The sequence below is a fragment of the Entelurus aequoreus genome, linkage group LG07, assembly GCF_033978785.1.
Source record: "Entelurus aequoreus isolate RoL-2023_Sb linkage group LG07, RoL_Eaeq_v1.1, whole genome shotgun sequence".
Taxonomy (NCBI): Eukaryota; Metazoa; Chordata; class Actinopteri; order Syngnathiformes; family Syngnathidae; genus Entelurus; species Entelurus aequoreus.
In genome coordinates, this window is record NC_084737.1 from 25,493,279 (window position 1) to 25,507,764 (window position 14,486).

Sequence of the window (14,486 nt, forward strand, 5' to 3'; positions counted from 1 at the left end):
TTTGACAGAAAAACAACCGCAGGAAGGAGATACCAGAGAAGTCCACTCCCCAAGGTAAATAAAGTACATTATCATTACATCACTTCATGAAACTGCTGTGGTTGTTAGTATTGCGTTTTATTGTATTGTCCTCATGCAATATTTATTATCTAAAAGTTTTGATTTTTTTTAAAAGACATGTTACGTGTTACAATCGTGCTGAAATGGCCAGAAAGCACCAAATACTTTGATTTGAATTCACTTCAATGGGAGACATTGATTTGAGATACACATGTTTTGAGTCAAGAGCTCCATCATTAAACCAATTAAGCGCGTAAGTTGAGGTGTTACTGTACTGTCTATCTCATAAAAACATTAAGTCTCCAACAGTAGTTCTAGTTCTACTGTACAAATATGTGACTATTGTTTGTAGATGATCTAAACATTTAACCAGTAATAATTAGTGTCTTTTCCCAAAGGTACATTATTATTATTATTTGTCTTATCAGTTTATTGTCCTCATCATCAGCATCATCACAGCAGCCACAACACAGGAGGTCCAACACAGTATAAAAATAATTTAAGAAACAGTACCTCCACATTCATCAACCTGGATTTCCTTTCCTTCAACGTTAACAGGCTACTAATTGCAACCACAATCTCCCTGCGCTGCTGACAGTCCTACTGAACCTGCACTGATCTGGTCTCTAGGACCAGGAGGACTACAGGTTGACAGGTGGTTTAGCAGCAGGGAATGTCATCCGAAGCTCCAGTGCTGGTAGAGGTCAGAGGCATCACATTTGTCCATCTGAATAACACTTCCGTTCAGCTGTAAACATTTCCCACCGCTTGGATTCTTCAAAAGGTTCTCCTGAAAAGGTAGAAGGGTACCGACATTGATTGACTGCGTGTGGAAACGTGGATTAAAAACAGCCCAAACCTCTGTGAAGATCCACTTCTGTTGTGGGGAGACACTTGTGCCCTTCCCACGCAGCTTGCAGATCTCAAACTTCACCTGGACGGTATTAGGCACTGCATGAAGACACAGTTCCTCGCCGATATTATGACGCAGGTCACTATGGGAAGTGTACTCAAAGTACTGGAGAAGAGGTACCAGTTAAATGGCTCAGCCTCCTTCAGATTTCTAACCGTGTGACAGTGTGTGTACCTGATTGCCTCCCGTGTTGTGGCAGTTGTACATGATAGGAGATTTCCCCGCTGGTTTTGGTTCACCAGTGTCCAGGCAAGTTTTAGATCCCGCGTTCCTAAGCTGGAGCAAGAGGCAAACTGAATGACATGTACAGCCTGGGTTTTACATTACCTGTAGAGAAACGTCACTTACTGCTCCAAATTTTACTGGGGTTTCGTCTGGAATGAAAGCTTCTGGGTAGACACTGTTTAGGTACCAAGTGAAGTTCTTGCACTGTAAGTTCTCCTTCAGTTTTAGACGATCAGAGATGTCCCCGTAGGTGTGCTGCAACCAATAGCGGAAATGCTGTTATTAGGGATCAAGGGATGTACAGTAAAGGCCAAAAGTTTGGACACACCTTCTCATTCAATGTGTTTTCTTTATTTTCATGACTATTTACATTGTACATTGTCACTGAAGGCATCAAAACTATGAATGAACACATGTGGAGTTATGTACAAAAAAAGGGGAAATAACTGAAAACATGTTTTATATTATGGTTTCTTCAAAATACCCACTCTTTGCTCTGATTACTTTTTTGCACAATCTTGGCATTCTCTCAATAAGCTTCAAGAGGTTGTCACCTGAAATGGTTTTCACTTCACAGGTGGGCTTGAAGCTCATCGAGAGAATGCCAAGAGTGTGCAAAGCAGTAATCAGAGCAAAGGGTGGCTATTTTGAACAAACTGGAATATAAAACATGTTTTCAGTTATTTCACCTTTTTTTGTTAAGTACATAACTCCACATGTGTTCATTCATAGTTTTGATACCTTCAGTGACAATTTACAATGTAAATAGTCATGGAAATAAAGAAAACACATTGAATGAGGAGAAGATATGTCCAAACTTTTTGGCCTGTACTGTATATCGTTAAGATTTTATCGGTACAAAACCCTTATTGATATTCCTTATCGATACCGGTATTTATCGGTACTCTTATCTGTACTATATATACATTTTGGAAATTAAGATGTGAAAAAATTTATTTTTATTTGCATTTGTATTCAATTAAACCAGGGGTGTCCAAACTTTTTCCACTGAGGGCCGCACACTGAAAAATCAAAGCAAGTGGGGGCCATTTTGATATTTTTTATTTTAAAAACCAATACAATATATGTATAAAAAATATACATTTAGGCCTCCACTCAGGCTTGATACCGGGGACTCCAACAGGTTTAGGTAAAAAAAACAAAAAAAAACAGTCATTATTTAGTATTATTACTATTATTATTATTCAAAGTTTAAATATCTAGATCAACATTAGGTATCTCTGTCAATATAACGTTTTTATTTTTTTTATTTTTTTTAGATTTAAGTTGTATGCCCTTTTTGTCAAAGAAAACCCAGTTTTTTATGGAAAAAACACAAAATATGAAATATTTTCCCCCAATAAAATTTTAAATTGGAACATTTCAGATTATATAATAATTAGAGAGGGCAGCACGGTGGCAGAGGGGTTAGTGCGTCTGCCTCACAAAACGAAGGTCCTGAGTAGTCGTGAGTTCAATCCCGGCCTCGGGATCTTTGTGTGTGGAGTTTGCATGTTCTCCCCGTGACTGCGTGGGTTCCCTCCGGGTACTCCGGCTTTCTCCGCACTTTGGACATCCCTGAATTAAACCATAACACCTCCAACATGATGTACTGTAACATCTCAGACCAGGGAAGTCTTTTACCAACACCGTTTTTTTTAAGTCTTAAAGAAGTCAACTATGTGTGCAGTGTAAGGTGAAATGCAGTTATGTCATCTTCTTGTTAAGACCACACAGATCCATCACTGCGTTTCTTTTTTAATTACAATTACACACAGCTGGAAATTATATTTATATATGGCATGCATGTGCAGAGCACACACCTTTTACATGATATATCATTCATATACATCGTATAAATCAATACAGTCAATTAGCATATTACGTGGGTGTGCATTTTGCAACAATAGGAATTGTTATAGACCCGGTGAACATATGTAACGCTCGATCGTCCAGTTTGTAGTCAAGAGACAGAAAGAAGTGAAACACAGTGGCCTAGTGGTTAGAGTGTCTGCCCTTAGATGGGTAGGTTGCGAGTTCAAACCCCGGCCGAGTCATGCCAATGACTATAAAAATGGAACCCATTACGTCCCTGCTTGGCACTCAGCATCAAGGGTTGGAATTGGGGGTTAAATCACCAAAAATGATTCCCGGGCGCGGCCACCGCTGCTGCCCACTGCTCCCCTCATCTCATAGGGGTTGACCAAGGAGATGGGTCAAATGCAGAGGACAAATTTCACTTAACTTAATGCCACACAAACGTGACGCAACCTGTCAGGCACAACGGCTGCTATCTTGCTTGAAAGCAACTTTATGGATTATTATATTATATTGCCTCAATTTTTCACTTAATGGATCGCTCGGAGGATGGTCGGTAAAACGCAGTCGCAATATTTGTGAGATAAGTGCGTTCACTTCGAACTGACACAGCGTGCGTGACTTTGAGGAACTTCTGAGGGGGAAATATTGTTGTGTTACAAACTTTGTGTGGTGTTGCTTCCTTATTTGTCATTATTCAAAGCTGATTTTAATGTGTAGCAGTGGCCGCTGAACTGAATGTGACAGCGTGTCATAATTACGTCGGTCAGCTGGAACAAAAAAAAAAAAAGGATGGCAGAATTGAAAGCTACGTATAATTTTTTAAACAAAATAAAGTGGCTAGTGCACAATAACTAAAAGCTAAAGCAAAAACTACTATCGATTCCCATTTAAGTATTTTAATTTTGCCCTCAAAGCTTTACTGGATCCAAAGACTTGCTCCCTGACTTTGTAAACAATTACAAAATAGTCCAAAAAAATAGATTATACTGTATAATAACGACAAGAACAACAAAAAGAAAAATATCGATCGAAACACTTTAGTATCATTTATATACTGATACTACACTAGGTATGGATAGTATCGACCTCTGGATCGATCAACCCTACTTTACATTGAAACTTTAACCTTCTTGTGTGTAGCATGCTTAGCCATTCCTCTTTCTTTAGTCCTCCAGTGATATTGTACTTGGAAGAAACTCATGTTTATTTCCCACCATGGTGGTGAGGATTAGTATCTTAGAAACGGCTTCGCACTGTGGAGTCATTGTAACGTGGTCTCCAATTTACGAATCTTTCACGTGAGTACAAGCTTTTTTATCCTGTGTCCAACACTGGGACACAGCTGCGGTAAAGATCGCCTGGCTCGGCACCTCATTCAAAACTCAAAAATCCGACATCTCTATCTGTTGTAGCTGAAAGAACATCATTTTTTTTGTTTGCGCAGTTGGACCGACTGTAACGAGTAGCGCTATTGTTGTGAAGGCCGGCCGTGTGTGACTGGTGGGAAAAAGAGAGCTCTTGACGTTTGAACAAGAGATAATTTTTTTGATGTGACATTTTAGGGCCCCGAGGCCTGTGTTAGCCTAACAGTATGTCGGCTCCTGCCTGTGACACTGACTCCCCATACTGACCTTTCTGGCCATTTCAGCAGCTTTGTTGTTACGGCGATAGTAGATCTGCTTGTAGTTATCGAGCCACACTTCAGCCAGGCGCACTTGGTTGCGAGTGATCTCTATGCCCTTGGGGAAGGTGTGCGGGCTCTTGGTGCGGAAGACGTGGCCCACCACAGAGCAAGGAATGATCTCCATCTGACCGCCACACTGCCACACCTGCCTCGCATGTATGCAAAACAAAAAAAGCAACGCAGATGTTGATTAGACAATAGTTGAACTCATTTTCAACCGTAATCATTTTCTACTGTTTGTCCCTTTTAGAGTCGTGGGCGTGGGGTTGACTGGAGCCTATCCCAGGACCCAGGAACATAGATAGACAGACAACCTTTACCTGCTCAGTGGCCTTGTGGTTAGAGTGTCCGCCCTGAGATCGGTATGTCGTGAGTTCAAACCCCGGCCGAGTCATACCAAAGACTATAAAAATGGGATCCATTACCTCCCTGCTTGGCACTCAGCATCAAGGGTTGGAATTGGGGGTTAAATCACCAAAATGATTCCCGAGCTAGGCCACCGCTGCTGCTCACTGCTCCCCTCACCTCCCAGTGGGGTAGAACAAAGGGATGGGTCAAATGTAGAGGGTAATTTCACCACACGGTGTGGTACTTTAACTTTAACTTTGACATTCACACTCACATTCACACACTCGGGTCAATTTAGTGTTGCCAATTTACCTATCCCCAGGTGCATGTCTTTGGAGGTGGGATCAAGCCGGAGTACCCGGAGGGAATTCATGCAGTCACGGGGAGAAAATGCAAACTCCACACAGAAAGACCTCAAACCAAGGACCTTCTCACTGCGAGGCAGTAACGCCAACCCCTGCACCACCGTGCTGTCCTAGGTCAACTAACTTGAAAAACATAAAAAGTAAATGACAAAAACATCTTATTGGAAAAAACCTTACAGGTTGCCTGTTCAGATATCAATGCAATAGAAATGATGCACTTTGCAGCCTGTAGCAAATTGAGCAATAGAATCAGAAGTACTGAAGTGAAGAAATAGGATAAATCAAAGCAGAAGATGAGGATTCATCCACAGGTCCGTTTTCCACCGCTTGCCCCAGTACGTTCAGAAATGATTAAACAAACAGATCATTAACCCACAATGCATTGCAAAAGACGGCAGCTCTCCTGTTTGTTTTCATTTCAGACAGAGAATGAGTGCATTTTGAATGTGAAGCTCAAATGACTGACCCGAAAGGACATTTCCAGATTCTCGCCACCCCAAATCTCCATTTGATCGTCATATGTTCCAATGTGTTCAAAGTAGCTCTTTGAGATGGAAAAGAGACCTCCAGCAAAAGTGGGCGTTCTGAAAATGGTAAAAAAAAAATAATGTTTTCACAGTGGTTCCAACGAGACCAAAGCCAGAGTCGGATCGTCGTCTTACTTGACAGGGTAGGTTTCATCCTTGCGCAGAGCACTGGCTTTTGAGGGGATCGCCTCCCAGCGAAAACTCAAGCCCCAGTCGAAGTTTCCCCGGTTGTAGGCGCGGTCAGTGGCTTTGGGCTTTGAGAACGCAAAGTTCTTGTGGTCAAGTGTGGCGATGTGTGGACTGACCACAACATTTGGCACTTCGACGATGCGTCTGAGCAGCGGTTCTAACCAACCGTGGAAACATTCGCCTAGAACCACACAATGTCATGTTTGGGAACATTTGTAGTGTCGTTAAGAAGACAAATGTAAAGCCAACATCATCCCCTAAGTAGCAGTACTACTACTGCCACTTGTCAATAATGTGCTTATGTGTGCTCACAGTGGGCATCAAGGAAGGTGAGCACTTCGCCCTGGGCAACACTGGCGCCGAGCAGCCTGGCCGGGACGAGACCCTTCCTCTCCTGCTGCCTCAACACGCTGACAATCTTCAGCTGATGAACAAACTCCACCAGTTGGCTCTGCAGATACTCTGCGGGGATACAACGACATCCACTGAAAGGTTGTCTGGAGAGCCTCCTGAATGCTTACTGTTGACACCTATTAAAAGTCACAATGTAAGTGACACAATAACTAATAACCGTCAACCAGGGAATGGTCAACTGTGTCATAAATGTTTTTGTTCGTGTGTGTGTGTGTGTGTGTTTGTGTGGAAAGCAGAGTAGGCTGGGGGCGTGGCTTACTGGCTGATCTGCTTGTCACAATGTCGCCAAAATAATAATAATAACCACTGTTAAAAAAAACAATAAAACAGTGCCTATATTTTGGAAGTGGCTGACTTTTTGTGCATACACTGATGGATCGGGTAGCTCAGTAAATCTGGCAGAGACAAGAACAATTTTCTGATGCTCTGCTGTATGAATGAATACGTGCGTCAATGAATGAATGAATGTGGCTGCCAACATGGAGGATTATATATTCAATAGAGGTGTAAAAAAAAAAAAATCAATATCTGGATTAATTGCGACACTTATATGTAATGATTCTTAATTGATAAAAAAACATTAAAAAGCCATTAAAAAAAAAAGAAAAGAAGAATATATATATATATATATATATATTTTTTATTATTATTATTATTATTATTATTTTTTTTTTTTTTTAATCCGTCCTGTCCAGCCACTTTTGGCAAATCATATCTCCTGTACAGATTTACTTTAGAAAAGAGAAGTGTGGAATACTTCACTTGCCTTATTTGTATTTGACTTTATTAAATATATGGGTATAATGTTTTAAACAAAACGATCTATTATCTATTTTATGGAGGAATGTAGTTAATCAGAGAACTGGCACCCAATGTTATTTAAAAAGTATTTATTTAATCGTTTTGAATGGAGAATCAATTCTGAATCGATTCATTACCCCAAAGAATCAAATCGAATCGTGTGGTGCCCAAAGATTCTTAGCCCTAATATCAAAGATCAACTACTTTTTTTTAAATTGGACTTTTAGCAAAAACAGAGGTTATCATACAAAGTATGTTTGCATGGAGGATAGACAGTGCTGCTATCAATAGAGGGTAAGAAAGACTCCAAATTTATTTTTATTTCATCATTTGATAATATTTTTAATAAAATGAATCACTCCTTTCTTTTTTTCTTGTTAAGATCTTACGGCGATTACGGTGACAGCAACTCCTAAGGCAACATGCCTTAGCGGGTGTGACTTACTTTTGCATGTATGCCCTGGGCGGGACCTTTTTAACATTGCGTAGGTACTCAAAGCAAATGTTTTTGTTCTAACTGCAACGTCTAATGGCAGTAATTGGGTGGAAATTGCTGCCATTGAAAAAAAAACTGGTGTGTCTGCATTACTGTCAGTGCTGGCATCATCCACCAAAATGATCTCTTTGAGCAGGAAGGCAGGGGACGTGTGCAGGACGCTGTACACCGTCCTGAGGAGGGTGGACCAGGCCTCGTTGTGGAAGACTATTATAACGCTGGTGGTGGGCAGGGGAGGACAGCGGGGGAACCTCTGCTTCACACATCTGGAGGCGGTGGTTGAGAGAAAGAAAAGACAGTATATATAATTTAACTGCAACAAGGGTTTTTAAAGTGTGAGGTGCGCAGCAGCTTGAGAAAAATAAAGTTAAAGTCCCAATGATTGTCACACACACTGAATGTGGTGAAATTTGTCCTCTGCATTCGACCCATCCCTATGTTCACCCCCTGGGAGGTTGAGGTGAGCAGTGAGCAGCAGTGAGCAGCAAAGGAATCCATCCTATTTGGGTCCCACATCAACCTTAAGAAAGTCAATGACTTCACTATAAAAGTGGGTGACATTGTTATCACCAAGAAAGATGAGGTCACCTACCTAAGTTCCATTCTAGAGGCAAATTTTTCCTGTGATAAAATGGCAACCAAGGTAATCAAAAAGGTCAACCAACGAACAAGATTTCTCTACAGAATCTCCTCTCTGGTCAACAAAAGCACCATGTTGATTCTAGCGGGAACTCTCATTCAACCCTTTTTCGATTACGCATGCACCTCCTGGTACCCCAGCAACTCCAAAACCCTCAAATCTAGACTCCAAACATCCCAAAACAAGCTAGTCAGATTACTTCTAGACGTCCACCCCAGATCAGACCTCACTCCTACCCACTTCTCCAAAGTGGGCTGGCTCAGGGTGGAGGACAGAGTAAAACAACTTGCACTGAGCCTAGTCTATAAAATCGGCTACACCTCCCTGATACCGAAGTCAAACTACTTCCTTAACGTAAATGACCACCATAACCACAACACCAGGGGGAGCTCCACTAACCACGTCAAACCCAGATTCCGAACTAACAAAGGTCTTAACTCATTCTCCTTCTATGCCACATCAATATGGAATGCACTCCCAACAGGTGTAAAAGAAAGGGCATCTCTATCCTCCTTCAAAACCGCACTAAAAGAACTCCTACAGGCAACTTCAACCCTTAACTAGCACCCTCCCCCTTCTACATCCCACCTCCCCGGATTGTAAATAATCAAATGTAAATAATCAAATGTAGATACTTATTATTTTGCTTTCTGATCTCTCTCTCTATGTCCACTACTTGCTGTACATATCCTACCAAGTTAGTCCTACACTGTTTCAATGTCCATTTCTCTGATGATGCAATTGTTGATGACTGAAGTGTTGATATCAACCAAACCCTCCTCATCCCACCCCCCGGATTGTAAATAATGTAAATAATTCAATGTATATACTCTGATGATTATCTTGTGTGATTACTGTATTATCCATCCATCCATTTTCTACCGCTTATTCCCTTCGGGGTCGCGGGGGGCGCTGGAGCCTATCTCAGCTACAATCAGGCGGAAGGCGGGGTACACCCTGGACAAGTCGCCACCTCATCGCAGTGACTGTATCATGATGATAGTATATATGATGATAGTATATTTATAGTATATATCTGTATCATGAATCAATTTAAGTGGACCCCGACTTAAACAAGTTGAAAAACTTATTCGTATTTAGTGGTCAATTGCACGGAATATGTACTGTACTGTGAAATCTACTAATAAAAGCTTCAATCAATCAATCAATCAATCAAGCAGCCTGCGGCACACTCAGGAATCTTTTGGTGATTTAACCCCCAATCCCGACCCTTAATGCTGAGTGCCAAGCAGGGAGGCAATGGGTCCCACTTTTTGAAGTCTTTGGTATGACTCGGCCGGGGTTTGAACTCACAACCTCCCGATCTCAGGGCGGACACTCAAACATTTACATGTATTTTTTTCGAACCTGCTAAGCTCACTTCATAGGCAAAATGTCCAAGGTAGCGAGTGTCTTGTGTGTGCAGAAAACTTCACAAAATGTTCTCCAAACAATAAGTTTTTTGGGTAGTCTCCATGACAATTATAACCTGAGAGAAAGGGAGGCTCACTATGCTGCACTTTGAAAAGCCCTCAACTAGAATGTTTATTTCCATGATACTGGCGAGTTATCTACCTGAGAAGCTATTGTATCAATGGAAGTGGGTTGTGAGTAGGGATGTGCCGATCGATTGGATTTTCATGAAAAAGTATGTGATCGCCATCGCAGATTAATGCCTTTTAATGTCGATCACAAAGACGATCCCCTTTGGCTGATACTTCTTATTTTTCGTCCCCATACTGACGAGCGGCTGGTAGCTAATTATGTACCTCTGTGTACACATTACCTCTATTACGGCTATTAAACTGCATTTCTCACTATCTTAAGTACGGTTATAACTGGAGGATGAGGCTAAATGTGTTAGACACCGAGAGCAAGCCAATAGATAAGCCACCCGCCAACATAGCTTGAAACAACATAAATGAAACCGCGTTGCAGCAGCGAGGTAGCACGTCATTATTTGATCATAATTGTATTATATGGTAAATGGGTTATACTTGTATAGCGCTTTTCTACCTTCAAGGTACTCAAAGCGCTTTGACACTATTTCCACATTCACACACACATTCACACACTGATGGCGGGATCTGCCATGCAAGGCCCTAACCACGACCCATCAGGAGCAAGGGTGAAGTGTCTTGTTTAAGGACACAAGGGACGCGACGAGGTTGGTAGAAGGTGGGGATTGAACCAGGAACCCTCAGGTTGCTGGCACTGCCACTCCCCCAACTGCGCCACGCCGTCCCCATTGTATATAATAATGCACTTATTATAATTAACAAGTAGAGTCCAGAGAGAGGATAATATAACGTATAACACAACACGTAAAGAGAGGGATTGATCCTCAAACTGGTGGTGTCGACATCAAGTAGTATATGAGCGATACCAGAGTGATAAGGTCGATATTTTTTTTTTTCTCCAAATAAGTATTATGTTGTTTGTGGAAATGTTGGCAAATAGCGGAATAATTCCCTGCACACAGGCGGACATTGAAGGCAAAAACTGATTTATTTAAATTAGTAGCAGATAGTAGTTTTGGGGTTAGAGGAGCCAGATGAGGTGGTTTGGGCATCTGGTCAGGCTGCCACCCGAACGCCTCCTTAGGGAGGTGTTTAGGGCACGTCCGAACGGCAGGGGGCCACGGGGAAGACCCAGGACACGTTGGGAAGACTATGTCTCCCGGCTGGCCTGGGAACGCCTCGGGATCCCCCGGGAGGAGCTGGACCAAGTTTAGTTTAGTTTATTAAGGATCCCCATTAGTCTACACCGCAGTGGAGACTATTCTTCCTGGGGTCCAGGCAAAAACATCACACAATCACAAAACAAAAGATTAAAATGCAGTACAACATGATCTAATAATAAAATGTTGTAATACAAAAATAGCAACAACAAAGAACCAAAAAAATAATAATAACTTCGAGTTTACATAATATTGTTCATACCAAAGATAAAAAGAGCTATATAAAAATAGATATATATATATTTTTGCAAAAAAATAAATAAAACAAAGAACCAATGGCCTAAAATATATACATTAGTGTACCAAAGACAAACAATAAGTGACGAAAAAAGTTCCCTCCACCATTTTCTACTGCTTGTCCCATAATCAATAAAATAGTCAATAAAAACAGTCATGACATTAGGTACAATCTAGAATAATCTCTTTCCGCAATACTTCTCCTCTTAGTCTATTCTTAAAACCCACTCTGCTGGTGATTGATACCAAATATTGTGGAAGTCGATTCCAGTAAGTGATTGCCCTATACATTACAGTCTTTTTCAAAACATCACTTTTGGGTTTAAGACGGGTGAAAGCACCTCTTAGGGCTAACCTGGTACCATAGTTGTGACTTTCACTAGCAAGCAACAGCTGAGAATACAGATATGAAGGTTTATGGTATGTATAGATTGTTTTTAAAAATAGAATCAAACTACATGCTAGTCTTTCACCAACTCTCATCCATGACAATTCATTATGCATGATCTCAACGCTGGTCCTAAATGAGCAATGGAGAGCTAGTCTGGCAGCTCTGTTTTGGGTAAGCTGGATTTTATTGAGTTCTTGTTTAGATGCATTGGACCAAATTGCTGGGCAGTAGTCAATATGTGACAATACAAGGGATTGTATAACTTGTTTCGTAGTTGTGCTGGTTAAAAAATAGGCACTTCTTCTTATGATTGAGATGCTTCTGCTCATTTTTTTTACTATGTTATTAATGTGAGTGGCCCAAGAGAGTCTTTCATCTATTGTAACTCCCACCAACCTGGCTTCTTTAACTTGTTCAATATGAACTCCGTTCAAAGAAACATTCAATATATGGACCAAGTGGCTGGGGAGAGGGAAGTCTGGGCTTCTCTGCTGCCCCCGCGACCCGACCTCGGATACGTGTAAGAAAATGGATGGATAGTAGTTTTTGCTTTTGTTTAGTTATTGTATGTCACAACAGATGAAATGGATTAAATATTGTGGTAATATTGTTCAACTGTCAATAGCACACACCATAGATATATTTCAAAATGTACAGTTAATACTTGTGATGGTATCGTATCGGCCGATCTCACTCATGGATGATCGGAGTCGGCAGCCTAAAACCCTGACCAGACAATCCCTAGTTGTGATATGCAAGAGTGAGAAATGGTGAGAGATCTTCTTACTCTGGAGGCCGCGTGTCGTCGCCAAGACTGCGGCTGAGAGAGATGCGGTCGCTGGCAAACTGATTGAAGCAGTGCTTAGTGTCGCCCGCCTGCTTCTCCTTCTCCTCTTCTGGGGACAGATCGGCTTTTTCAAATCCCTTCCCATTAGCTCCGGGGGCGTTGGGGTCCTGCGGCGGTCTCTCCAAGTAAGGCTTGAGCTCTTCCTGGCTGTAGAAGCCAGGCGGGCAAGCCGTCTCCTGGGTGGAGTTCTCCACCTGTTCTGGGGGAGGAGGCGGAGGCGGCAGAACACCGATCTGGATGCTCTTAATGTTCAAGACCGTATCACGGACCTTCACCATCATCATGTCCTTCTTCTGCATCAGGTCCTGGAACCAAGGGTCGTCGGCGGTTGGGCGGCCAACCTCCATCTGGAGAAGTACCAAGACCCCCATGAAGATAGCCGCCCCGATGAGAGCCCACTTCACAGGGGACATACGCCTCCTTGGTAAAAGACGCATGCTTCCGCTCCTTCAACACTCCAGAGGAAGTTGATTTAAGATTTAAGAAATGGCAGCAAACGAACAATTAGCCGTTGACAAGATTTGTTCAAACAGCTCTGCCTTCAGGTGTCTCCTTCCACCCTGCCTCGCCTTCCTCTGTGGGAGTCTGAGCTAGGAAAGAAACAGAAGCACACCTCAGCAAGCAGCACCTGCCCCTCCTGGAGCCATGTGACTGCAGGTTTACGCCCACATTATGTGACTCCGCCCCTTTTCATGTGTGCACCTGCTGATGAATGTTTGACATTTGGAATGCGACGTCACAACTACTTCACCCCCCCACCCCCCCCGGACTTTGAGCACTACAACGTTTCCTGTTTCCTGGGTGGCCCAAACAGGATATCAATGCCATGTAGACAAATGTTTTTTTTTTTAGACTGACATACTCTTACTTTGCCATCATTTATTTATGCTCATCCTCATGAGTCATTCAGGAGGGGCCCCTAAAGAAATGGAGTGGCACATTGCAAACGGATTCCTGACAGCTAACATTACCAAGTAGCTCTAAATCGAGCACATTCAAACTTGAAATTGAACAAACTAGTATAATTTTTAGAAATTACAAAAAAAAAACTAACTGAAATAAGTACAATAATGTAGTTGATCTACTGCAGTGATTCTCAAATGTTCGGGCTCCATCGAGTGGCACGCCAAAGAATCACTTAAATAAGATTTATAAACTCTACAAATATGAATAAATGGGAACTAACCTGGAAACCTTTACTGACATATATTGAATCATAACTTATAGACCAGTGGTTCTTAACCTGGGTTCGATCGAACCCTAGGGGTTCGGTGAGTCGGTCTCAGGGGTTCGGTGGAGCCTCCGCCACGGAGGTAAAGACACATCCGACTTATCATGTAAATAAAAACTTCTCCCTATCTGCGTATTATGGATACCCCCAAACAATGTTCCCTCTAATTTTCCATCTGATTTGTTGTTTGTTTGATTGATCGATTGAAACTTTTACTAGCAGATTGCAAAGGAAGAGAATACATTATATGAAACAGTACAATTTGCACAGTACAGTACATATTCCGTACAATTGACCACTAAATGGTAACACCCGAATAAGTTTTTCAACTTGTTTAAGTCGGGGTCCACGTTAATCAATTCATGGTAATGTGTGTAAGGTGTGTAATTTGTTGTGAGTTCATGTACTGTGTTGGTTTTGTTCTTTGAACAAGGTGATGTTCATGCACGGTTCATTTTGTGCACCAGTAAAAAAACATAACTTTTTCTTGAATTTGAAAAAAAATAAACATTTTATTTTTCACTAAAGAAGCGTTCGGTGAATGCTGGTGGGGTTCG

General features: G+C 41.8%; 1 protein-coding gene across 1 annotated transcript; it reads right to left on the bottom strand.

Moving 5' to 3' along the window:
* On the bottom strand, positions 1–13,270 carry LOC133653003 (polypeptide N-acetylgalactosaminyltransferase 6-like). Its single transcript, XM_062051986.1, has 10 exons — positions 12,639–13,270; positions 7,937–8,109; positions 6,445–6,594; positions 6,079–6,313; positions 5,883–6,000; positions 4,651–4,848; positions 1,322–1,453; positions 1,148–1,249; positions 920–1,078; positions 1–850 (listed from the first exon to the last, which is right to left on the bottom strand). Exons 1-10 carry the CDS (start codon positions 13,133–13,135, stop codon positions 737–739), a joined length of 1,878 nt encoding a protein of 625 aa, XP_061907970.1. The 5' UTR covers positions 13,136–13,270; the 3' UTR covers positions 1–736.
* Between the last annotated feature and the right edge of the window lie 1,216 nt (positions 13,271–14,486).

Coding starts and splice junctions, on each gene's coding strand:
- LOC133653003 (XM_062051986.1), bottom strand. CDS start 13,135: ATGCGTCTTTTACCAAGGAGGCGTATGTCCCCTGTGAAGTGGGCTCTC. Junction 8,110..12,638: donor GACGACACGCGGCCTCCAGA/GTAAGAAGATCT, acceptor CACCGCCTCCAG/ATGTGTGAAGCAGAGGTTCC. Junction 6,001..6,078: donor GATGAAACCTACCCTGTCAA/GTAAGACGACGA, acceptor TACCATTTTCAG/AACGCCCACTTTTGCTGGAG.